This window comes from Trichechus manatus, unplaced genomic scaffold (genome assembly GCF_000243295.1).
Source record: "Trichechus manatus latirostris isolate Lorelei unplaced genomic scaffold, TriManLat1.0 scaffold00151, whole genome shotgun sequence".
Taxonomy (NCBI): domain Eukaryota; kingdom Metazoa; phylum Chordata; class Mammalia; order Sirenia; family Trichechidae; genus Trichechus; species Trichechus manatus.
The window spans coordinates 4994392-5012515 of NW_004444087.1; the positions used below are offsets into that span (position 1 = coordinate 4994392).

Here is an 18124-nt window from a genome sequence, read left to right on the forward strand (position 1 = left end):
ACTGCCAAACTTTCATTTAGCAGCTGAAAGTGTTAATTGTTTGCACCACCCAGGGGCTCCCTGAAAAGCCTGGGATGAGGAAGGGTCTTCGGTGGGAGCCAGAGCCCCAGACATCACTCATAAATCCTCCCACTGACCCCAACAACAGCCTCCCAAACAAAGGCCTTCCTCCCTGAGCCCCTCTGGGTGCTCCTCAGCCTCTCCATGGAATCAAAATGTAAGCTCTGTGGGGCCTGGGCTCCTAAACCATCCAGAGTTGTAGCCTCTGGAATGGGGAGAGGCCAGCGGGGAGCCAGGCCAGGTGCTCCTTTCACCGAGGCCGAGAGTGAGGAGGGGGCTGGCCCTGGCCAGGCCTGAGCATCAGAGGCAGGCTGGACCCCGGGCCCAGCTCCCACCGTCTGCACGGGAACCCAGCCAGTCCTAACAAGCCCCCAGTAACCCAATCTTCCCCCTCCCCCCTCACTGTGTCATCTCAGAGCCGAGGCTGCCTGGGGACTGTGAGCAAGATCACAGGAAGATGTGTCTGCTCTTGTCTGCGTGGGACACAGTGTGATCAGCAGCCCACGGCCAGGACAATGTGCCCTAACCCAGGCACCAGCTCCATTTTCAGGAGGAAAATCTTTATCTGATTGCTCACTGGCTTGAGCCATGAAATCTGTCAGCTACAATAGCCTCCCTGTCCCCGCAGAAGCTGGCTCTAGATGGTATTATGTTAAAAAAGGGAAGAAATACATGCGCCCATGGCCTTTTCCCCATCAGAGAACCAAATCCAGTTTTTAAAGAACATCCAAGGTGAGCTAAGGGGGCTCGTAAGGCAGCCTGTCTTCCTCTTACCAGCTGTGTGACCTTCTTCTATCTAAGCCTCAGTGCCCTCATCTGCAAAATGGGGCTAACAGCAGTGCCTGCTTCATGGGTTGGGTATTAAACACCGTGATCCGTGTGGAGACAGAAAAATGTCCACACCGAGGAGGTGGCCAGCCAAGGTCAGTGTGGGGAGGAGTGGGCTTTGGGGAAGAGAGGGACCACTGTCCTTTTCACTTTAGTAATCATATAAAGAGAGAGCCAGAAGAAAGCCAGAGCAAGGGTCAAACCCAGGACAGAACCTGCCCTCCCAGCCATCATCTGGGAACTTGGAGTGAAACTAAAGGACTCGCCAGCTCTGCCTGGGCTGTGGAAGCCTGGTCGCCACACGGAGCCAACAAATGTGAGGTGTTCTGTGAGGACCAAGGATGCCCCCTCAACAGCGTGGCTCCAGAGCCTGTGATAATTCTTTTCCCGGAGAGCTTCAGGAGGTGACCAACTGGCAGGTGACTCTTACAATGAAGACATTTGCAAGACTCTGCCAACCTGAGCACCTCAAAAGTGTGGGCAGAAAACCTGGAAGCAAACAAGACATCCTTTGACGGGTGAATGAGTAAAGAAACTGTGGTCCATCCATATAATGGAGTATTATTCAGTGATAATAAAAAGTGAGCTATCAAACCAGGAAAGGACATGGAGGAAGCTTAAATGCAAATTGCTAAGTGAAAGAAGCCAGTGTGAAAAAGCTAATAATCTGTGATTCCAACTCTATGACATTCGGGAAAATGCAAAACTATAGAGACACTGAAAACATCAGAGGCTGCCAGCGGCTCAGGGGGAGAAGGGAGGGATGACTAAGTGGAGCACGGGGCATTTTTAGGGCAGTGAAAATATTGTGCATGATGCTGTAATGCTGGGCGTATGACACTATGCATTTGTCAAAACCTATAGACCTATACAAAACAAAGAGCAAACTCTAATGCAAACTATGGGCTTTAGTTAGTAATAATGTGTCAACATCGGTTCATCAACTCTCACAAATGGACCACAGGAATGCAAAATGTTAATAATAGGGGAAACGGTGTGCAGAGGTTGAGGGAGTATACGGGAACTCTGCACAATTTTTCTGTAAAATCAAAACTACTCTAAAAAATAGTCTATATATTAAAAATTGCTAAAAAACGTTAATGGGAAGAAACTAAGCATCTACGTTCAGCTCTTTTTCAGCTGCGCAAGAGAAGGGTAAACAGAAAAGAGTAAAAAGAATGGCTGAAGCATTCCTGTAAGTGCGAGACTGGACAATCAGATAGATATCCTAGTGTGGGGGTTCACACCTGGTGGGGTCCCAGCGACCTGGGCCAGATCATTTCATTCCACTCTACCTGGCATCACTGGGACCACTCAAGCATCTCCCAAGAATGGAATGCAAATGACAAAAGTCCTGGAGCTTTCCTACAACTCAGGCCAAATGAGCAAGGAGTACTACACAGTAGCTTGTCCCAGTGCCTAGGAGGAAGAAAGTGCTCTCAAGTGTTTGCCCTGCAAGTGAGTGAAGAAAGGAGAGATAGACGTATAAGTGGAGCCTCCAAAGGCCAGCTCTGAAACAACTTGGGGCAGATAATGAAACAGAATATGACTTATGGATACATTTAAGATTTTTAATATAAAGTCATAAAAGTTTTTTTTAAATAAATTTCAGAACCTCAAATATACACTGTACGCCTAAAATGGGGGAAGGAGCCCTGGTGGCACAGTGGTTAAGCACTCAGCTGCTAACCAAAAGGTTGGTGGTTTGAACCCACCAGCCACTCCATGGGAAAGATGTGGCAGTCTGCCTCCATAAAGATTTACAGCCTTGGAAGCTCTATGGGGTAGTTCTACTCTGTCTTATAGGATCGCTATAAGTTGGGGAATCAACTCTATGACAACGGGTTTTGGTTTAGTATGTGGGGTGTTCTGTGCTAACTCTCAAGGGGAATAGTGGAACCTGCTGCTCATAGCAAGTTGCTCAGTGCTTAGTTGAGGAAGGGGAGGCTGCATGGACCCTATAACTATGTAAAGGTCTTATAGGGGTGTTTTTAACCCAAGAAGGAATTCAGAGAATAGAGGTCTCCCCAGGCTGGGCAACCTGAAGAAGACTCCCTGGAAGGGCTGGGAGTTTCCAAAAGTGAATTCACCTTGCCTTTTAAAATTAAATGGTAGAAATAACCTCTGTGCCCAACAATAGGGGATTGGTTAAATAATGACAGTACAACCTTTTAGGCATGATGTAGATTTACATACACTGACGTGCAAGGAGGCACGCTGTGTGTTGGTAGGTGAAAACAGCAGGTTGAAGAACAGTAGTGTTAGGGATTGAATTGTATCCTCCCAAAAGATACGTGGAAGTTCTAACCTCTGTACCTGTCAGTGTGACCCTGTTTGGAAATAGAAGGTTTTTGTTATGTTAATGAGGTTATACTGGAGCAGGGTGGGTCCTAAACCTAATCCCTTCTGGGGAGTGTCTTATAAAAAGGGAGAACAGAGGCACTCACACAGGGGGAAGACAGATGCCAGGTGAAGATACAAGCAACCAAGGAATGCTGGGGGCTACTGACAAAGAAGGACCCTCCCTGAGCTGAAACCCTGAATTCATACTTCTGGCATCCAGAACTGTGAGAGATTAAAAGTCTGCTCCTTAAAGCCACCCACTTGTGGTTATTTTTTGTTATGGCAGCCCCAGGTAACTAAGACAAACAGTACAGAATGGTTTTTTTTTGTTGTTAAAAAGCAGCAACTATAGCTCATGGCTATTGTGTGTTTGGAAAGCTACCTGAGGGCGGGGCTGCCCCCCACCAGGAGCAAGGTTACCTGGCGAGATGAAGAAAGTTCTCCACAATTTCTTGTCTCGCGTGATGTCCCTGATTTCCTTGGTCATGTTGATCAACCTGCCTGCCACGGGAGGGACACGGCGGAAATCCAGGATCCTGGCCAGAAAGCAACAGGAAAATGAGTCCGTGGCCTGTGTGGCTCTCCTTTGCACCCCAGGCAGCTGCTCCACAGATCTGAGGAGCCGTGAGATCCACAACCCTGCCTCCATTTAAATCCAATCTTAAGGAGGCCCCTGCTCTGCCGCGCCTGTGAGGATAGGAGGTGACGGCCCCAGAGGGATGATGTTGGCAGCGCTTTTGATTGCCCGAAGAACTGAAACATGCCCTCATTTCTGTGCTAAGTTTAAAACGAAATTAAATTATCCACTTTTAACAGAAGCCTTTCTAAATGGCACCACACACATTGCCCCATGCTTAATTAAATGGTGTGTGCTGAATGGGGTCTTTTCTTGCTGATACAGGTCTGTGAGACACCTCGCCCAAATCCTCTGTGGCAAGATGACCAGGCGCCAAGGATCTCGGGCTGCCCCACCCTGTGCTAAAATACAGACAGCTAAAGCCCCTTCCTCCCTTCCCTCCCGCTCCCCCCTCCTTCTGTTTCTCTTCCTTCTTTCTTTCTTCTTTCCTTTGTTTGCACCTACCCAACCAGTCTGTCAACAGCTGTGCATGAATATGTCCTGACTGTTGGGTATACAGTAGGGACCCTTTCTTTGTTAGAAAGTAATGGTTAAGAGCAAGGGACTTTGGGCAAATCAGTTACTCATGGTGCCTCGGTTTCCTCATCTATAAAATGGGATAATGGTAGTACCTAGCTATTATGGATTGAATTGTGTCCCCCTTAAATGTGTGTCAACTTGGCTAGGCCATGATTCCCAGTATTGTGTGGTTGTCCTCTATTTTGTTATCTGATGTTATTATCCTATGTGTTGTAAATCCTAACCTCTATGATGTTAATGAGGCAGGATTAGAGGCAGTTATGTTAATGAAGCAGGACTCAGACTACAGGATTAGGTTGTATCTTGGGTCAATCTCTTTTGAGATATAAAACGGAGAAGTGAGCAGAGAGGAGAAGGACCTCATGCCACCAAGAAAGAAGGGCCAAGAGTGGAGAGCATCCTTTGGACCCGGGGCCCCTGTGCTGAGAAGCTCCTAGATCAGGGGAAGATTGATGATAAGGAACTTCCCCTAGAGCTGACGCCCTGCATTTGGACTTCTAGCCTCCTAAACTGGAAGAGAATACATTTCTGTCTGTTAAAACCACCCACTTGTGGTATTTCTATTATAGCAGCACTAGATAACTAAGACACTATTGGGTGTTATGAGGGCAAAATGAATATACATATATATACAGTGCTCAGAACAGAAAAGTCGCTGGATAGAGAGTAGTTGTTGTTGCTATTGTCATTGATACAGTGTGCAATTGTATCCCAGTGCCTAGCAAGGCACAGGTGCTCACTAGTAAACCGTGAACATCCTGGAGTCAGTAAGATTCCTCTGAGCAGACGTGCAGGGAGGGAGGGCTCACCTGTCCAGGTGGAAGGCAGCGATCTCTGCATTGTGCCTCTCATAGTCAGAGAAATAAAAGAAGTCAGGGGGTGTCTCCTGCTCCCTCGTTTGCCTGGAGAAAATGGAACAAAACAGAAAGCGTTTCTTGCTGAGAAGACTTTCTACGCAGAAAGGCAGGCAGAGTGAGCTGGGTCCTGGGAGCCGACGAAGACCGAGTTAAAAACTAAATGATATAAACTTACAATGAAAGAAAGCTTTAAACACAAATAATAATAAAACACTTCCTGATTATTTTACGACCGTGTACTGCTTCCCTGTTCTCAAGATTGTGTATGTCTGTCGTATCTGTGGAATGTGACATAATGGGGTGCTACTGTACATCACCACCCCCCACCCCTTCCCCGCCCCCGTGCTCCTGACCTCATGTTGAAAGCTTTGCTGGTGGTTAGACAATTACTGGCCCACCGTGCGCCCACAGCCAAACACAGGGCAAGGGGGGCCCTGGGCAGCAGAGGAGGGTAAGAAGAAGGTAGGTTCTGGTTGTCAAGGAATCATCCCAAAAGTGAACAAGACACAGACTTCTCCAGGGTTAAACTTGGGGGCTTAGGCCCAGCCCAACAGCTCTGTAGAAAGAGAGTTTCTCCCCAGAGGGGCTGCCTGTGGGTCCCCCATTCTGAAGTCCACAGAATTGATCCATTTCTCAGTGCCTACCCTCTTCCCAGCCCACCAAGGGGCATCCGGACCCTTCATCCCCCCATTTAGGACCTGTACCACCTCCTCCTCCCCTCCCCTGCCTCAGTTCCCATCTCTCCTTCTCATCTCCTGGGCTCCATCCAAGACTCTCTGCTCTGTCCCCGCGCTCCTCTCATCTCTCTGGGTACACTGTTCCATCTTTCTGGAACGACCTTCCCTTCACATCCCCAAGTAGCTAAGTCAACCTTTTCTAGAGTATATCCACCACTAACCACCAGGCTGGAGCTTTCTAGTGTGCGCGTGTGTGCGTATACACACACACACACACACACACACACACACACACACACACACAAAACCAAACCCATTGCCATCAAATGGATCCCGACTTATAGTCACCCCCTGTGTTACAGAGGAGAAGTGCCCCATAGGGTTTTCTAGGCTGTAATCTTTACGGAAGCAGATCGCCTTCCTTGTCTTTCTCCTGCGAAACAGCTGGAGGGTTTGAGCACTGACCTTTCGGTTAGCAGCAAAGGCTTTAACCCCTGCACCACCAGGGCTCTTTTTCTGGCACAAAAAGGGTCCTCGAAGACATCTGAAGTTCGGGTAACAGTGCCTACCAGAGCCCCCTCTTGGGTCTCAACCGTGCACATTAGCATCCAAAGCCTCTGACAAGGCCTGCAGCCAACTTGTTGAACGTATTGCTTTCCAGGCTGAGCTTGGCCAGGCTGAGCCAGGAGGAGTTGGGGGGCCCTGAGCACGCACCCCCTCTTTGAGGATGGCTGTGACTCCAGAAGGGTTAGTCAGCAGGTTGTGGGGGGAGTGCAGCTGTCCAAGGAGGGGTCAGCACAGACATGACCTTGCAGGCAAGGTGAAGGAAACTGGCTTTAATCAGGAAAAAAGAGTCCAGTAGGTGTGTTTTCTCTCCATGACTATCTAGAATATTCAAAGGCACATGAACACATAGACTGCTTTGGTCAGATAGTCCTCAGGCCGACTCTCACATTCACCTCACTGTAGTGTCTTCCTTGGGGCTTGATAATACATGTATTTCCCCTGCAGAGGTGTGATCTCTTGTCTGTTGAGAAGCTTCCTTAGCTGTGAAGTGGAGTTAAGGGTGGCCCGTGGGAGCCAGGATGCCCCACGTCTGCTTTGATGCCTCTCTTTGAGGGTCACCCTGGCGCTGCGGGGACAGGGGCCAGCTACAGACACAGGGCCTGGTGACACTGGCCTGACTCAGACCCGAGAGTCCATGCCAGGTCCCAGCTGCTCCTTCTCAGCCAAGTGAGCTCAAAGCCGCTCTTGGACTGACTAGGGGCTCCCACGTGTCTGTTGTCACCGGGGTCCACAGCCACGTAGGGAGTGGGGCCGAGCCTGAGGGGATGGAGAACCCTCCACATGGGTCCAGGCCCGTCTCTGAACCAGCTCACTGGGTTTGGAGTCTCAGGCCCATCCCGCCCCTGAGGACCTGGAGGATCCCTTGGCTCTGATTCGTACCACTCACAGTGAGCAGCAAACAACAGGAAGGAACAAATTTGCACCTCCCTCTCCCTCCATCCCAGCCAAGGTAAGGCTTTTCCTGAAAGGTCAGCCTTGCTCTGTGAACACAAAGGTCTCCTATATCTCCGACCCAGGAATGCCTAACAAACTGTCCAGGAAGCAGTCACAAGGCACAGCTCCTTTTTCAGGTTCCTGTAAATGCAAGTGTTTGACCTTAAGATTTGGAAACGCCAACCTATCGTTGTCCCACACCCAGTCCAAGAGCAAAACTCCTTCCTGCACGAAATCGAAGTCTGTTTTCTGTTTCTGCCTCCACTGTGGAGCAGGGTGTCCAACCAGTTCCTCAGTTGGAACCCCTGTTGAAAATTTACATTTCTAACAAGTTTCCTGCTGAGAATTTACATTTTAAACAAGTTCCCAGGAAGTTATACATAAGAATCACCTGGGGATCTTGTTAAACTGGAGATTTTGATTTAGTATATCTGGGAAGGAAATGCAAATTCTCAGCAGGAAACGTGTCAGAAATTCAAATTCTCAGCAGGGAACTTGTTAGAAATGCAAATTCTCAGCGGGACTTCGAACTGGAAGGAACCAGTTTGAAGCTCTGCTTTGGAGGAGGTATTTTATTCCAGGGGGCTCCTTCAGGCTAGCCCCAGAGTGGAAACTCAGCCCTCAACCTAGTCAGAATTTACCAGAATAAAAATGGCTGTGGCCTGTCCAGGTGCTGACAACACAGAGTGATGAGAATCTAGGACCTCTCATGTGGTCTGGTCCAAACCTTCCGCACCAAGGCGGAGGGCATTCCAGTCTGGGCTTGAATGCTCCCAGTGATGGAAGACTCACTACCTTTCCCCAGGTTAACTTTTCTCACCTTGTGACTTCCCCTAGCCTGGAACCTTTCTTCCAGAGCCTCTCTGAACACAGCCCCCTCCTCAACCGCTGAGTGACCCACAGACACTGAACAATGGAAACGCATCTTTATGAAGGTAAATGGCTCAAGGGGCAAGATGGAGTCCTGGCCTGAGGCCCCTCGCCTCCTGTGCATTCTCAGAAAGACAGACAGGAAGATAGCAGCAATCTCCCCCGCTTCCGGAACATCACTCTCCTGAGCAAGGGATTTTCTTGTCGGCCCTTCTAAGAACCCGTTTGCAACACGCAGCCCTCTGGGAACAGACCGTTTCTCATGACCCCAGTGCTGTGATGCTTGACCTGGCAGGCGTCTGGTGAAGTGTGGGCTGGCCTCACACTGAGGACCTTGGTGGGGCCAGATGGCTACTCCAGGGGCCCCAGGCCACCCAGCCATGTCCACTGGGCCTTGTATATATATATATATATATACCTACATGTAGCTATTTAAAAATATAACGTGTGTCACCCACTCCCTCAGCCTTTTCTCATTTTGTTTTGTTTCATTTAGTTTGTGTTGCAATTAGGAATTATTCTCTCTGGAGAATACTGGCCTCGACCACTCATTGCCTGGGTGGCCAGCACTCACTGCCTGGGCACCCCTAGAACAACCTTCCCAGGACGGCCAACCCCTACCCCTGAGGAAGCCCACTCAGAGGGCAGGCATCAGGCCCTGCTCAGAGGCAGAGACCCCTGTAGACATGTTCTCACCCACCAAGGCCACCTGGGAAATCGTGCCCCAGGGCACCCTCTGAGTGACCGCCTCGTGTGCCCTCTTGTGCAGCCTGGGCTTCGGGGCAGACTCCCCACCTGTTAGCCCTGTGCTGACCACGGGACTTTCTGAGATGACAGACATGTCCTAGTCTGCATTATCCAGCAGCTGCATTGTCCACATGTGGCTGTCGAGTACATGGAATGCAGCTGGTGTGATCAAGGAACCGACTTTTACATTTGATTTTATTTAATTAAGCTAAATGTATATAGCCACATGTGGCTACTGGCCACACTGTTGGGCAGTGCAGCCCTAGTGGACAGGGCCTTTCTGGGCCTCTCTGATCTCTGACCTGTCCCTCTGTCTGTCTACCCTCGCGTGGTGGGATATGTGGGGCTGGGTCCACCTCTGCCCATCGTACGAACGGCAGGCTCCCTGGCCTCCGCAGCCCTTCCGGCCCCACCTGCACAGCCTCTCCCCCATTTTCTCACTCAGGCCCTACCCCTGGCCACTACCTCCAGGAAGCCCCTCCAGAATTCCTCAGCCCTCTGGGGCCTCTCGGCTACCTGCCCCCTGGGGACGCTCACCTGTACAACTTGCACAAGGACAGGATGCCTGGGCCCCACCTGTGTGTACCATGGAGGGTGGGGAACCCTATTCCTAGGTCTCTCCACACTCACACTTACACCACCCCCGGCCCTGTACACAGAGGCGGAGTGTCAGAGCCGGAGAACCCAGATCTGTGTCCCCTCAGAGGACAGACAGCACCCACAGGCACACTCCTGTCTCAGCTCTACCACTGACAGATGAACCATGAGCCCCTGGGGCCCCTCTCCAAGCCACGGACCCACTTCTCACAAGAGGAGGAGCAGCTGGCGCCTGGGGGAGCAGGGCTGCTATGGGGACGAGGTGCGCATGGGCCTGGTACACTGTTGGAACGCAATGCGTGCCGGACCAACATCTGCATGCAGCTGGACATGAAACAGAGCAGTCGGGGCCCTGGGAGCACTGAGGCCTTACCTCGTAGGCAGGAAACTGAGGCCCTGGGAGGGGTATACACTCACACATACTCATACATACACACGCATGCACACATGCACACACTCCTTCACACATTTGCACCCACACTGACACACACCTTCCCCACAGAAGTGAGCCATCAGAGCGATTCTGGGAGGGGAGGGCAAGAGGACTGGTTCCGTGGATTTCCCAGCCTGGCCTTTGGAGGGGCTTGGCAGGAGCGCCTGGGGCCTGGACAGGCCAAGTGTGATTCCTGGAGCCCCAGCAGAGGGAACAACTTGCTCACTCCAGCAAGCGACATCAATCCACAGTCATGAATCCCATCCCATCTGGTGGCACCTGAGCCCACAGCTGTCGGCAGGAAACCTGGGGGGCGGCCTTGCCCTGGGGAGGGCCAGACATCAGCCCCAAACCCCATCCCAAGCCCTGCTTGTCAGTCCCAGCACATGGAGGAGGAGGGTGTGGAGCCCTGGGCAGGGCAGCCCAACACTGGGCCAGATTCAGATGCCCCAGGAAGGCAGGCAGGGAGAAAGCGGTGCTGGGAATGGGTGAAGTAAGCAGCTAAAATTACCAGCCCTTTAGAGTCCCGGGGTGCTGGGCAATCTCCCGTTCTCACCCCTCTCCATACCGGCCCTCCCCACAACCCTGAGGACATTTCTCTGCAGTCAGAAACCTCCACGAACTCCCTTGGCAACAGATGACTCTCCAGCCCCCACTCTCTCCATTGCCCCAGCCCTGTGCTCTGTCCTCCAGTGTGGCCGGACCCCGGGCCTCTCCACCTCGGGCCCCTTGGTGTGGGTGCCCTCTGTCTGGACACCCCCGCCACCCTCTCCACCACCTGTTCCAGCCCCGGGGGCCTCTCTGATATTCTGAGACAGATCCGGCTCTTCCTCTGCAGAGCTTGGCAGAGCCACACTGGGCACCATTGTCTGCTAGACTAGGGAGGAAGTGCCTGGAGCCAGGAGTGTCCTCTGGGCCCATGAGCCTGGCCAAGTACTTGGTAAACAAATGAATGAATGAGGAATTGATGGAAGAAGTGCAGACAGAGGAGATGGGGGTGGGAGGATACATCTATATGCAGACTGGAGCTCCTCTTGCCCTCACTTCTTCAATTTCCATCTTTATCATCAACACCTTCATTAACATCACCACCACCATCACTAACATCACTGCCAGCATCCCCAACACCACCATTATTACCTCCATCACCACTATGACCACCATCATCTCTGCCATGACCACCATCACCATCACCATTGTCATCATTACCACCTCCACCACTACTGTCACTCACGTATACTGAACTCTTACTGCCTGACATGCAGTGCCGATACTTGTGATGCTTTTAACAAGTTAGTATTTCTATCTGCCAATGATTTGGCCTTTGTTCCTCTCTCCTCCACCCCTGCCTACATGCTGAGCAGGTCCCACAGCTGGCTCTGAACCCTGCTACTCCGAGAACTCACTGGAGTTTCTCAAGGCCTCCTCTGGCCAGGTTCCAGAACAGCTCCTGGTTCCCTCAGGGCCCAGCTTGGCCACATCTCACACCTCAGGGCTTTCCACTGACCTACCTCCCTGAGCTATTCATGGAAGGAGGCAGCTCTGTCCCAGACCAGCCTGAGGCAGCCTGTCCCTGGGGCACCTCACAGCCTGAATCGCGTGGGCTGCATCCACCTTCCCTGTATGTAGGTCTGCCAAGTTCTCTTTCTTGGAATGTTCCAGAAAGCTTAGACAAGTGGCAATGGAATGTGTTTTTATCCATGTTCCCAGTGACCTTCCTCATGCCCCAAAGGGCCTCCAGGACTCTCTTGGGGCTTCTGCGTCCCTTGGGCAGGCCTCCCAGATGCACCCACAACCCACCCGGACCCCAGACATCCGTCGCACTCTCCTTCACCTGACACATGAGCCCCACTGCCAGGTTCTTAACCGCTGTGGGTTGTAAGATGTACCCGAGCTGATGGTGAAGGTGGAGCAGACAGAGTGCTGGGCTGGCGCCAGGAGAGCTGGTGGTCCTGGGCCTCAGTTTCCCCTCTGGACAATAAGAAGTGGGAACAATGACCCCTAAGGGGGCCCCTAAGGGCATGAGGGTCCAAGGGGTCTCTGCCACACTGGGAAGGTAAGAGGCCAAGTGGGAGGGGGTGGGCCCCTGGTGAACCCCCCATGTCACTCAGCACAGAGAGTTCTCATGGTGCCTTCTCCAGCCCCCACAAGCTGCCCTGAAGGGGAGGCCCTGGCCATGCTGGAACCCCACCCGCTGCCCCAGCAGCCTGCCAGCCTCGCACCAGGAGGTCCCACCTCTGAGCAGGGAGCAGCCACACCTTGTAAGTCAGCATCTGGAGCTTCACTCCTCCTCCACTCCAGGAGCTGCTTCCAAAGTTCAAATGAGAGACACAAAAATACCTGGAAGTTGCCACTCTAAGTGAGGAGTCCCTGGGTGACGCAAACGGTTAGCACTTGACTACTAGCCAAAGGTTGGCAGTTCAAACCCACCCAGAGGCACCTCGGGAGACAGGCCTGGCAATCTGCTTCCAAAAGGTCACAGCCTTGAAAATCCTATGGGGCAGTTCTACTCTGTCACATGGGGTCGCCATGATTTGGAAATGACTCAATGGCAACTAATAACAACTCTAAGTGACAGGGGTATTGATGGTTCGGTGGTAGAATTCTCACCTCCCATGCTCGACAATGAATGAGGAAGACTGAAGAAGAATTGATGCCTTTCAATTATAGTGCTGGCAAAGAATATGGTATATACCATGGACTGCCAGAAGAATGAACAAATCTGTCTTGGAAGAAGTACAACCTCAATGCTTCTTGGTAGTGAGGATGGCGAGACTTCATCTCACATACTGTGGACATGTTATCAGGAGGGACCAATCCCTGGAGGACATCATACTTGGTAAAGTAGAGGCTCAGCGAAAAAGAGAAAGACCCTCAACGAGATGGACTGACACAGTGGCTGCAACAACAGGCTCAAGCATAACAACGATTGTCAGGATGGTGCAGGACTGGGCAGTGTTTCGTTCTGCTGTACACAGGGTCGCTATGAGTTGGAATGTACTGGACGGCACCTAACAACAACAACACGCAGGACACCTGGGTTCGATTCTGGCCAACATACGTCACGTGCAGCCACTACACCGTCTGTCAGTGGTGGCCTGCGTGTTGCTATGATACCAAACAGATATCAGCGAAACTTCCAGACTGAAAAAGGGATAGGAAGAAGGCCTGGCAATCTACTTCCAAAAATTAGCCAGTGAAAACCCCATGGATCACAAGAGTCCAATCCAAAACTGATCACGGGGATGGTGCAGGACTAGGTGTGTTCATTCCATTACGCACAGGGTCGCCATGAGTTGGGCCGACTCTACAGCAACCAACAACAATAGTCTGTGAGTCCCTTGAGGGCAGGGGCCTAACGTTATCTGTCTAAGTATGACCCTCTGGACAGAGCTGGGCTCTCTGGGAAGTCTGAAGAGGAAGAGGGTGCACAGGGGGGTCAGCCTTATCACAGGTGGGAGCAACAGAGTGGGCTGGTGGGGGGAAGACCAGAAGAGCTGTGTGAGTGGGCTGAACTTTCTGATCTTAGCCTCCCTAGCTGCAAAATGAGGATAAGTCTCCACGCCTCCATCCATCAAACAAGGCTCTGGGGGGAAGCACTATGCCTCCTGTGGGGTGCGGCCGGGCGAGGCGCCCCACCCACCCTCCCACTCGGCACCCATAGAGTGGACCACAGCGATGGGTCAGCGACAGAGAAACCTCCGTGGTGCATTCATCAGGATGAGCAAGATGGATGAGGCTTGGTTCCCTCTGGGTTTTGCTGTTTCAAACTTGCACTGAAAGAACTGGGGTTGTGAAATCCAGCTCCTGTCACTGCTGGGGAGGAAGGAGAATGTGACGGTCCCTCGGGGCGGTGCCTACACTGGCGGCCACCGCCTGTGATCCACTCTGCTTATCTCCTGGTGAGTGTCCTTGCCCAGCGCCAGAACATCTCGGAAGGACTCCAGGGGCTCAGAGCCCCTGAAGCACGAAGGCCTCACCCTGGGCCTGGGTGCTGGCTCTGCTCGGGTGGCCGTTCAGAGGAACAGCTGCTCAGGGGGACAGCTGCTTAGGGGGACGGTTGCTCAGGGGGATGGCTCAGGGCATCTCTGGGGTCACCCAGTACCCACTGAGGTTGACATTTCCCCCTCGACAGGCAGGGCCACGGGGGCAGCAGGTAGGACAGGACAGGAAGAGACAGGTTGCCCCCGTGCAGGCCGGCGCTCACCTCCAAGGTGAGGTCTGCAGCCACATCTGCACCTCCTGGGCCGCCCTGGACAGAAGGGGCCCAGCTGACTCAGTGGCGTGCAGAAAACACTTGGGAAAATTACTGACCTTGCTGTACCTGCAGGAGCTGGAGCCCATCTGAACTGCCCAGGTTCTCCCAGGCGCCCAGGCCCAGGTGTATGAGATGTGACTCACCCTGGGCAGAGGGGCAGGGCTGGCTTCCTTCTGCCTTAGAGGGAGACGACACGGAAGTGTGGATAGGAGGTGTTATCTGACAGTCTGGGGAGTGGGGTACACCTGCCTGCCGTGGGGGAGGCAGGTTAAGTCTGGCACAGAGCTTGTCTTAGAACAGGAAGAAACTTCTGCTGCACACACGGGGATAGTGCAGCCATGAAGGTGACTGTCCCCAGGCAGTGTGGTCATGCCACAGTGAGGTCGAGGGGGCTGGGAACCACAGTCCCCTCCTCCACGCCTGCTCAGCTGTCCCGTTTCACTCAGGCCCAGACAGGAGGTGCCTTGGCCCTCAGGGCACCCCCCTACTTGAACCTACAACTTCGCCTCCAAGTCAGCCCTGGGCCCCCCCAACCCGAGCGGGGAAGGGGTGCTTAGAGTGGGAACTCACCCCCGGAATCCCTCAAGGGAGGACTTGGAGGAGGGGGTTCTGGTTTCTGTGGGGGTGGGGGTGGGGAGAAAAAAGCTTAAAGAAGGAAATTTGTAAAAAAAGAAAAAATGAATATGCACAGATGGAATAAATGCAACCCCCCCACCCAGGCCCGTCATGGGGGGCACCTGTCCACCCCTACACTCCCCCAGGTGTGGTCATGGGGCTGTGGATACAGGTACACTGTTTAAGCATCTGGAGTCCCCATGATGAAGTTGAGGCCCCCAGCTTCCTTTGAAACATCATACAAGAAAGGGTCTGGGCTTCATGACCCCACAGTGTGAACAAGAGCCCCACAACGCAGAGGGGAGGTGTCACTCGAGGCTACGCAGGGTCTGGGCTTTCCCGTGTTCGGCCACTTCCCACAGGCTCTGCTGGAAGGAGGTCCCCAGGCACGATGACTCTTGCCATGGCGGGTGAGGCGCCTGGAGGGATCTTTCCAATGCCCACCTCTTGATAAGTTTCAGACTCAACCACTCACAAAGGGGCCACGTGTTAGGGGACCTGGGTGGACTCCAGGCTTGGAAGGGCCCAGGACGGTCCTGGCCACAGAGCCTGTGTGGGTGGCTCCTCCCCCACTGAGCCCGGGCCTCCTACACTGGGCACACTGAGCTGCCCACACCGCTGCCTAGCTCCCTGAGGGGACTCTTGTCTGGGAAACAGGAGCCCCCCCCGCCCCCCTGCAGGGAGCAGTCAGCCCTGGAATCCCTCCTGGCCACAGACCCTGAGGCTGGAGCCAGCCACACCTGGCCTGTGTCCTGAGCAGGCAGAAAATGTGAAGGTTTAAAGGCTAACTTCAACTCCACCCAGCGTCTCTCTCGCCCATAAAACCGCCAGCTGTGGGGGATCCAGGCAAACACCCGGCTCTGAGGCAACCACGCCAGTGAAAGGCCTGTCCTGGCAGCGCAACGAGGGATGGGGAGGGAGGAGAAGGCCGTGTTCCCAAGGCTCAGAGGTCTGGGAGCCCGAGGAACATTCCGGTACTTTCTTACCCTCTTGGGAAGGCCACGCAGGTGCCAGGCCCACAGCCTGGCTTAGATGGCCACACCTGGGCCCCTGAGGTCACTGGAAAGGCATGTCCTGAAGGGCGGCCCCTCAGGAGGACTCTGCCCTCAGGACACTGCAGGTGCCGAGGGGCTGCTCAGAACCAGTTCTCTGGAGCCTCAGCACTTCCAGTTCCCTCTCTCTGTCTTCCTTAGTGCTGACCACATCCAAACCTCTTCCATTAGAAGGACTTCCCTTAGCTCTGAAGGAAGCACAGTAAGAGCTGATGGTGATTATTCATGCTAAAGTGAGAATGGCTACTGTTGGCCTCTCCCAGGGAATCTGTGGTCACCTGAATAACAGCCCGTCAAAGATGACTGAATTCTCAGAACCCATGAATATGTTACCTCACATGGCAAAAGGGACTTTGCAGATGTGAGTAAATTAAAGAGATAGAGAGACAATCCTGGATTATCTGGGTGGGCCTGATGTAATCACAAGGGTTCTTATGAGAGGGAGGTAGGAGGGTCAGAGTCAGAGAGAAGATGCTACACAGCCGGCTCTGAAGGTGGAGGAGGGGGCCGTGAGCAAAGGCGTGTGGGCAGCCTCTAGACACTGGGATATGCCAGGAACAGAATTTCCCCCAGAGCCACCAGAGACGGCAGGGCCCTGCCAACACCTGACTTAGGCTTCTGACCGTCAGGAGAACTGTGAGAAGAAATCTGTGTTGTTTTAAGCTGCTGAGATCATGGTGAATTGTCATAGTAGCCGTAGGACACAAATGTCAACTCCTGGGCAACACCAAAGCAGACTAGATGGAAAGGCTGTGAGATTCGGTCCACTTTCCTCCAGACTGGGACTTGTATCAGCACTAAATTCATTGTACTTTCAAGAAGTGGGGCTGAACATTCTGAGAGAGGGCTCTTCTTCTTCCAGAGAAGCCACAGGGAGACAGAACAAAGGGCCACCCTGCATCCCTTAATCCTCACAGCCACCCTCCATGGCTCCTACCCTGTCCCCATTTTAGAGAAAAATAAATCTGAGGTCCCAAAAAATGAAGAGGCAGGTGCAAAGTCACACGACTGGGAAACAGCAGAGCCTGGACTGGAACTGGGTGGCTGTGACCCCTTGTCCAGTGGCTCTTTCCATGTTGCTGTTGTTGTCACTGCTGCCATTGAGTTGGCCCCGACTCAGGCGACTCCCTGCATGACGGCATGAAACGCTGCCTGATTCTGCTCCATCCCCATGATCGGTTGCTGATCGGATCATTGTGATCCATAGGGTTTTCATTGGCTCGTTTTCAGAAGTAGATCACCAGGCCTTTCTTCCTAGACTGTCTTAGTCTGGAAGCTCTGCTGAAACCTGTTCAATATCAAAGCAATACACAAGCCTCTCCTCCACTGACAGATGGGTGGTACATTGGCCGGGAGTTGAACCTGGGTCTCCTGCATGGAGGGCAAGCATTCTACCACTGAGCCACCACTGCCTCTGCTCTCTCTTTACCCACCCATGCCAGAAAAAAAAAGCAAACCCGTTGCCACTGAATTGATTCTGACTCATAGCAACCCTACAGGAGAGAGCAGAAGTGCTCCATAGGGTCTCCAAGGAGCAGCTGGTGGATTCAAACTGCCGACCTTTTGGTTAGTAGCCAAGCTCTTAACCGCTACGCGACCAGGGTTTCCACTCTTTCTTTAGGACCCCCAAAAAAGTCAAATAAGGACTGAGTGGTTGGTCCTGATGGTTGGTGTTTCCTCCTGGACTAGAAACGCCCTGGGCACCAGAGCTGGGCCATCCGATGGGAGTCCAGGGTCATACAGAGCCGTGGACGCCTGCCAGCCGAGCTGGTGCTCCAGATGTGAAGGTGGTGCCGTGCTTCTCTGAAACCCGAGGCTCCTTTCCCGAAATCACCGCCGTGTCCTTGTCCCTCTAGCACGCCTTTCCCAGGATTAGCCAAGGAGATGTGTTAGTGCTCCCCAAGCACCCCCTGTGCCAACCCTCTGGGCACTTGGCAGTGACCCCACATGACCATCTGACAGATGACAGTCTCTCACTGCAGCCCTGTATAAGCATAGCCCCTCAACTGTCTTCACTGTGACTGTGAATGTCTCAGCGTTCTTTAACTTATGGGAAAACAGAAAACGTGTGCTTTGGTTAAAAACACAAGAACTCGGTGGGTCTGTGCCAAGCTGGCATCAGCCTCCATGC

At 52.8% G+C, this 18124-nt stretch overlaps 1 protein-coding gene across 1 annotated transcript in view; it reads right to left on the reverse strand.

The window, feature by feature from the left end:
- FAM20C (FAM20C golgi associated secretory pathway kinase) overlaps positions 1 to 18124 on the reverse strand; it is a 53891-nt gene that overhangs the window by 4029 nt on the left and 31738 nt on the right. The window contains exons 4-5 of the mRNA XM_023740255.1: positions 5197 to 5289; positions 3652 to 3767 (exon numbers count right to left, since the gene is read on the reverse strand). Coding sequence (XP_023596023.1) covers positions 3652 to 3767; positions 5197 to 5289 — 209 coding nt within the window. The remainder of the gene's footprint in view (positions 1 to 3651; positions 3768 to 5196; positions 5290 to 18124) is intronic.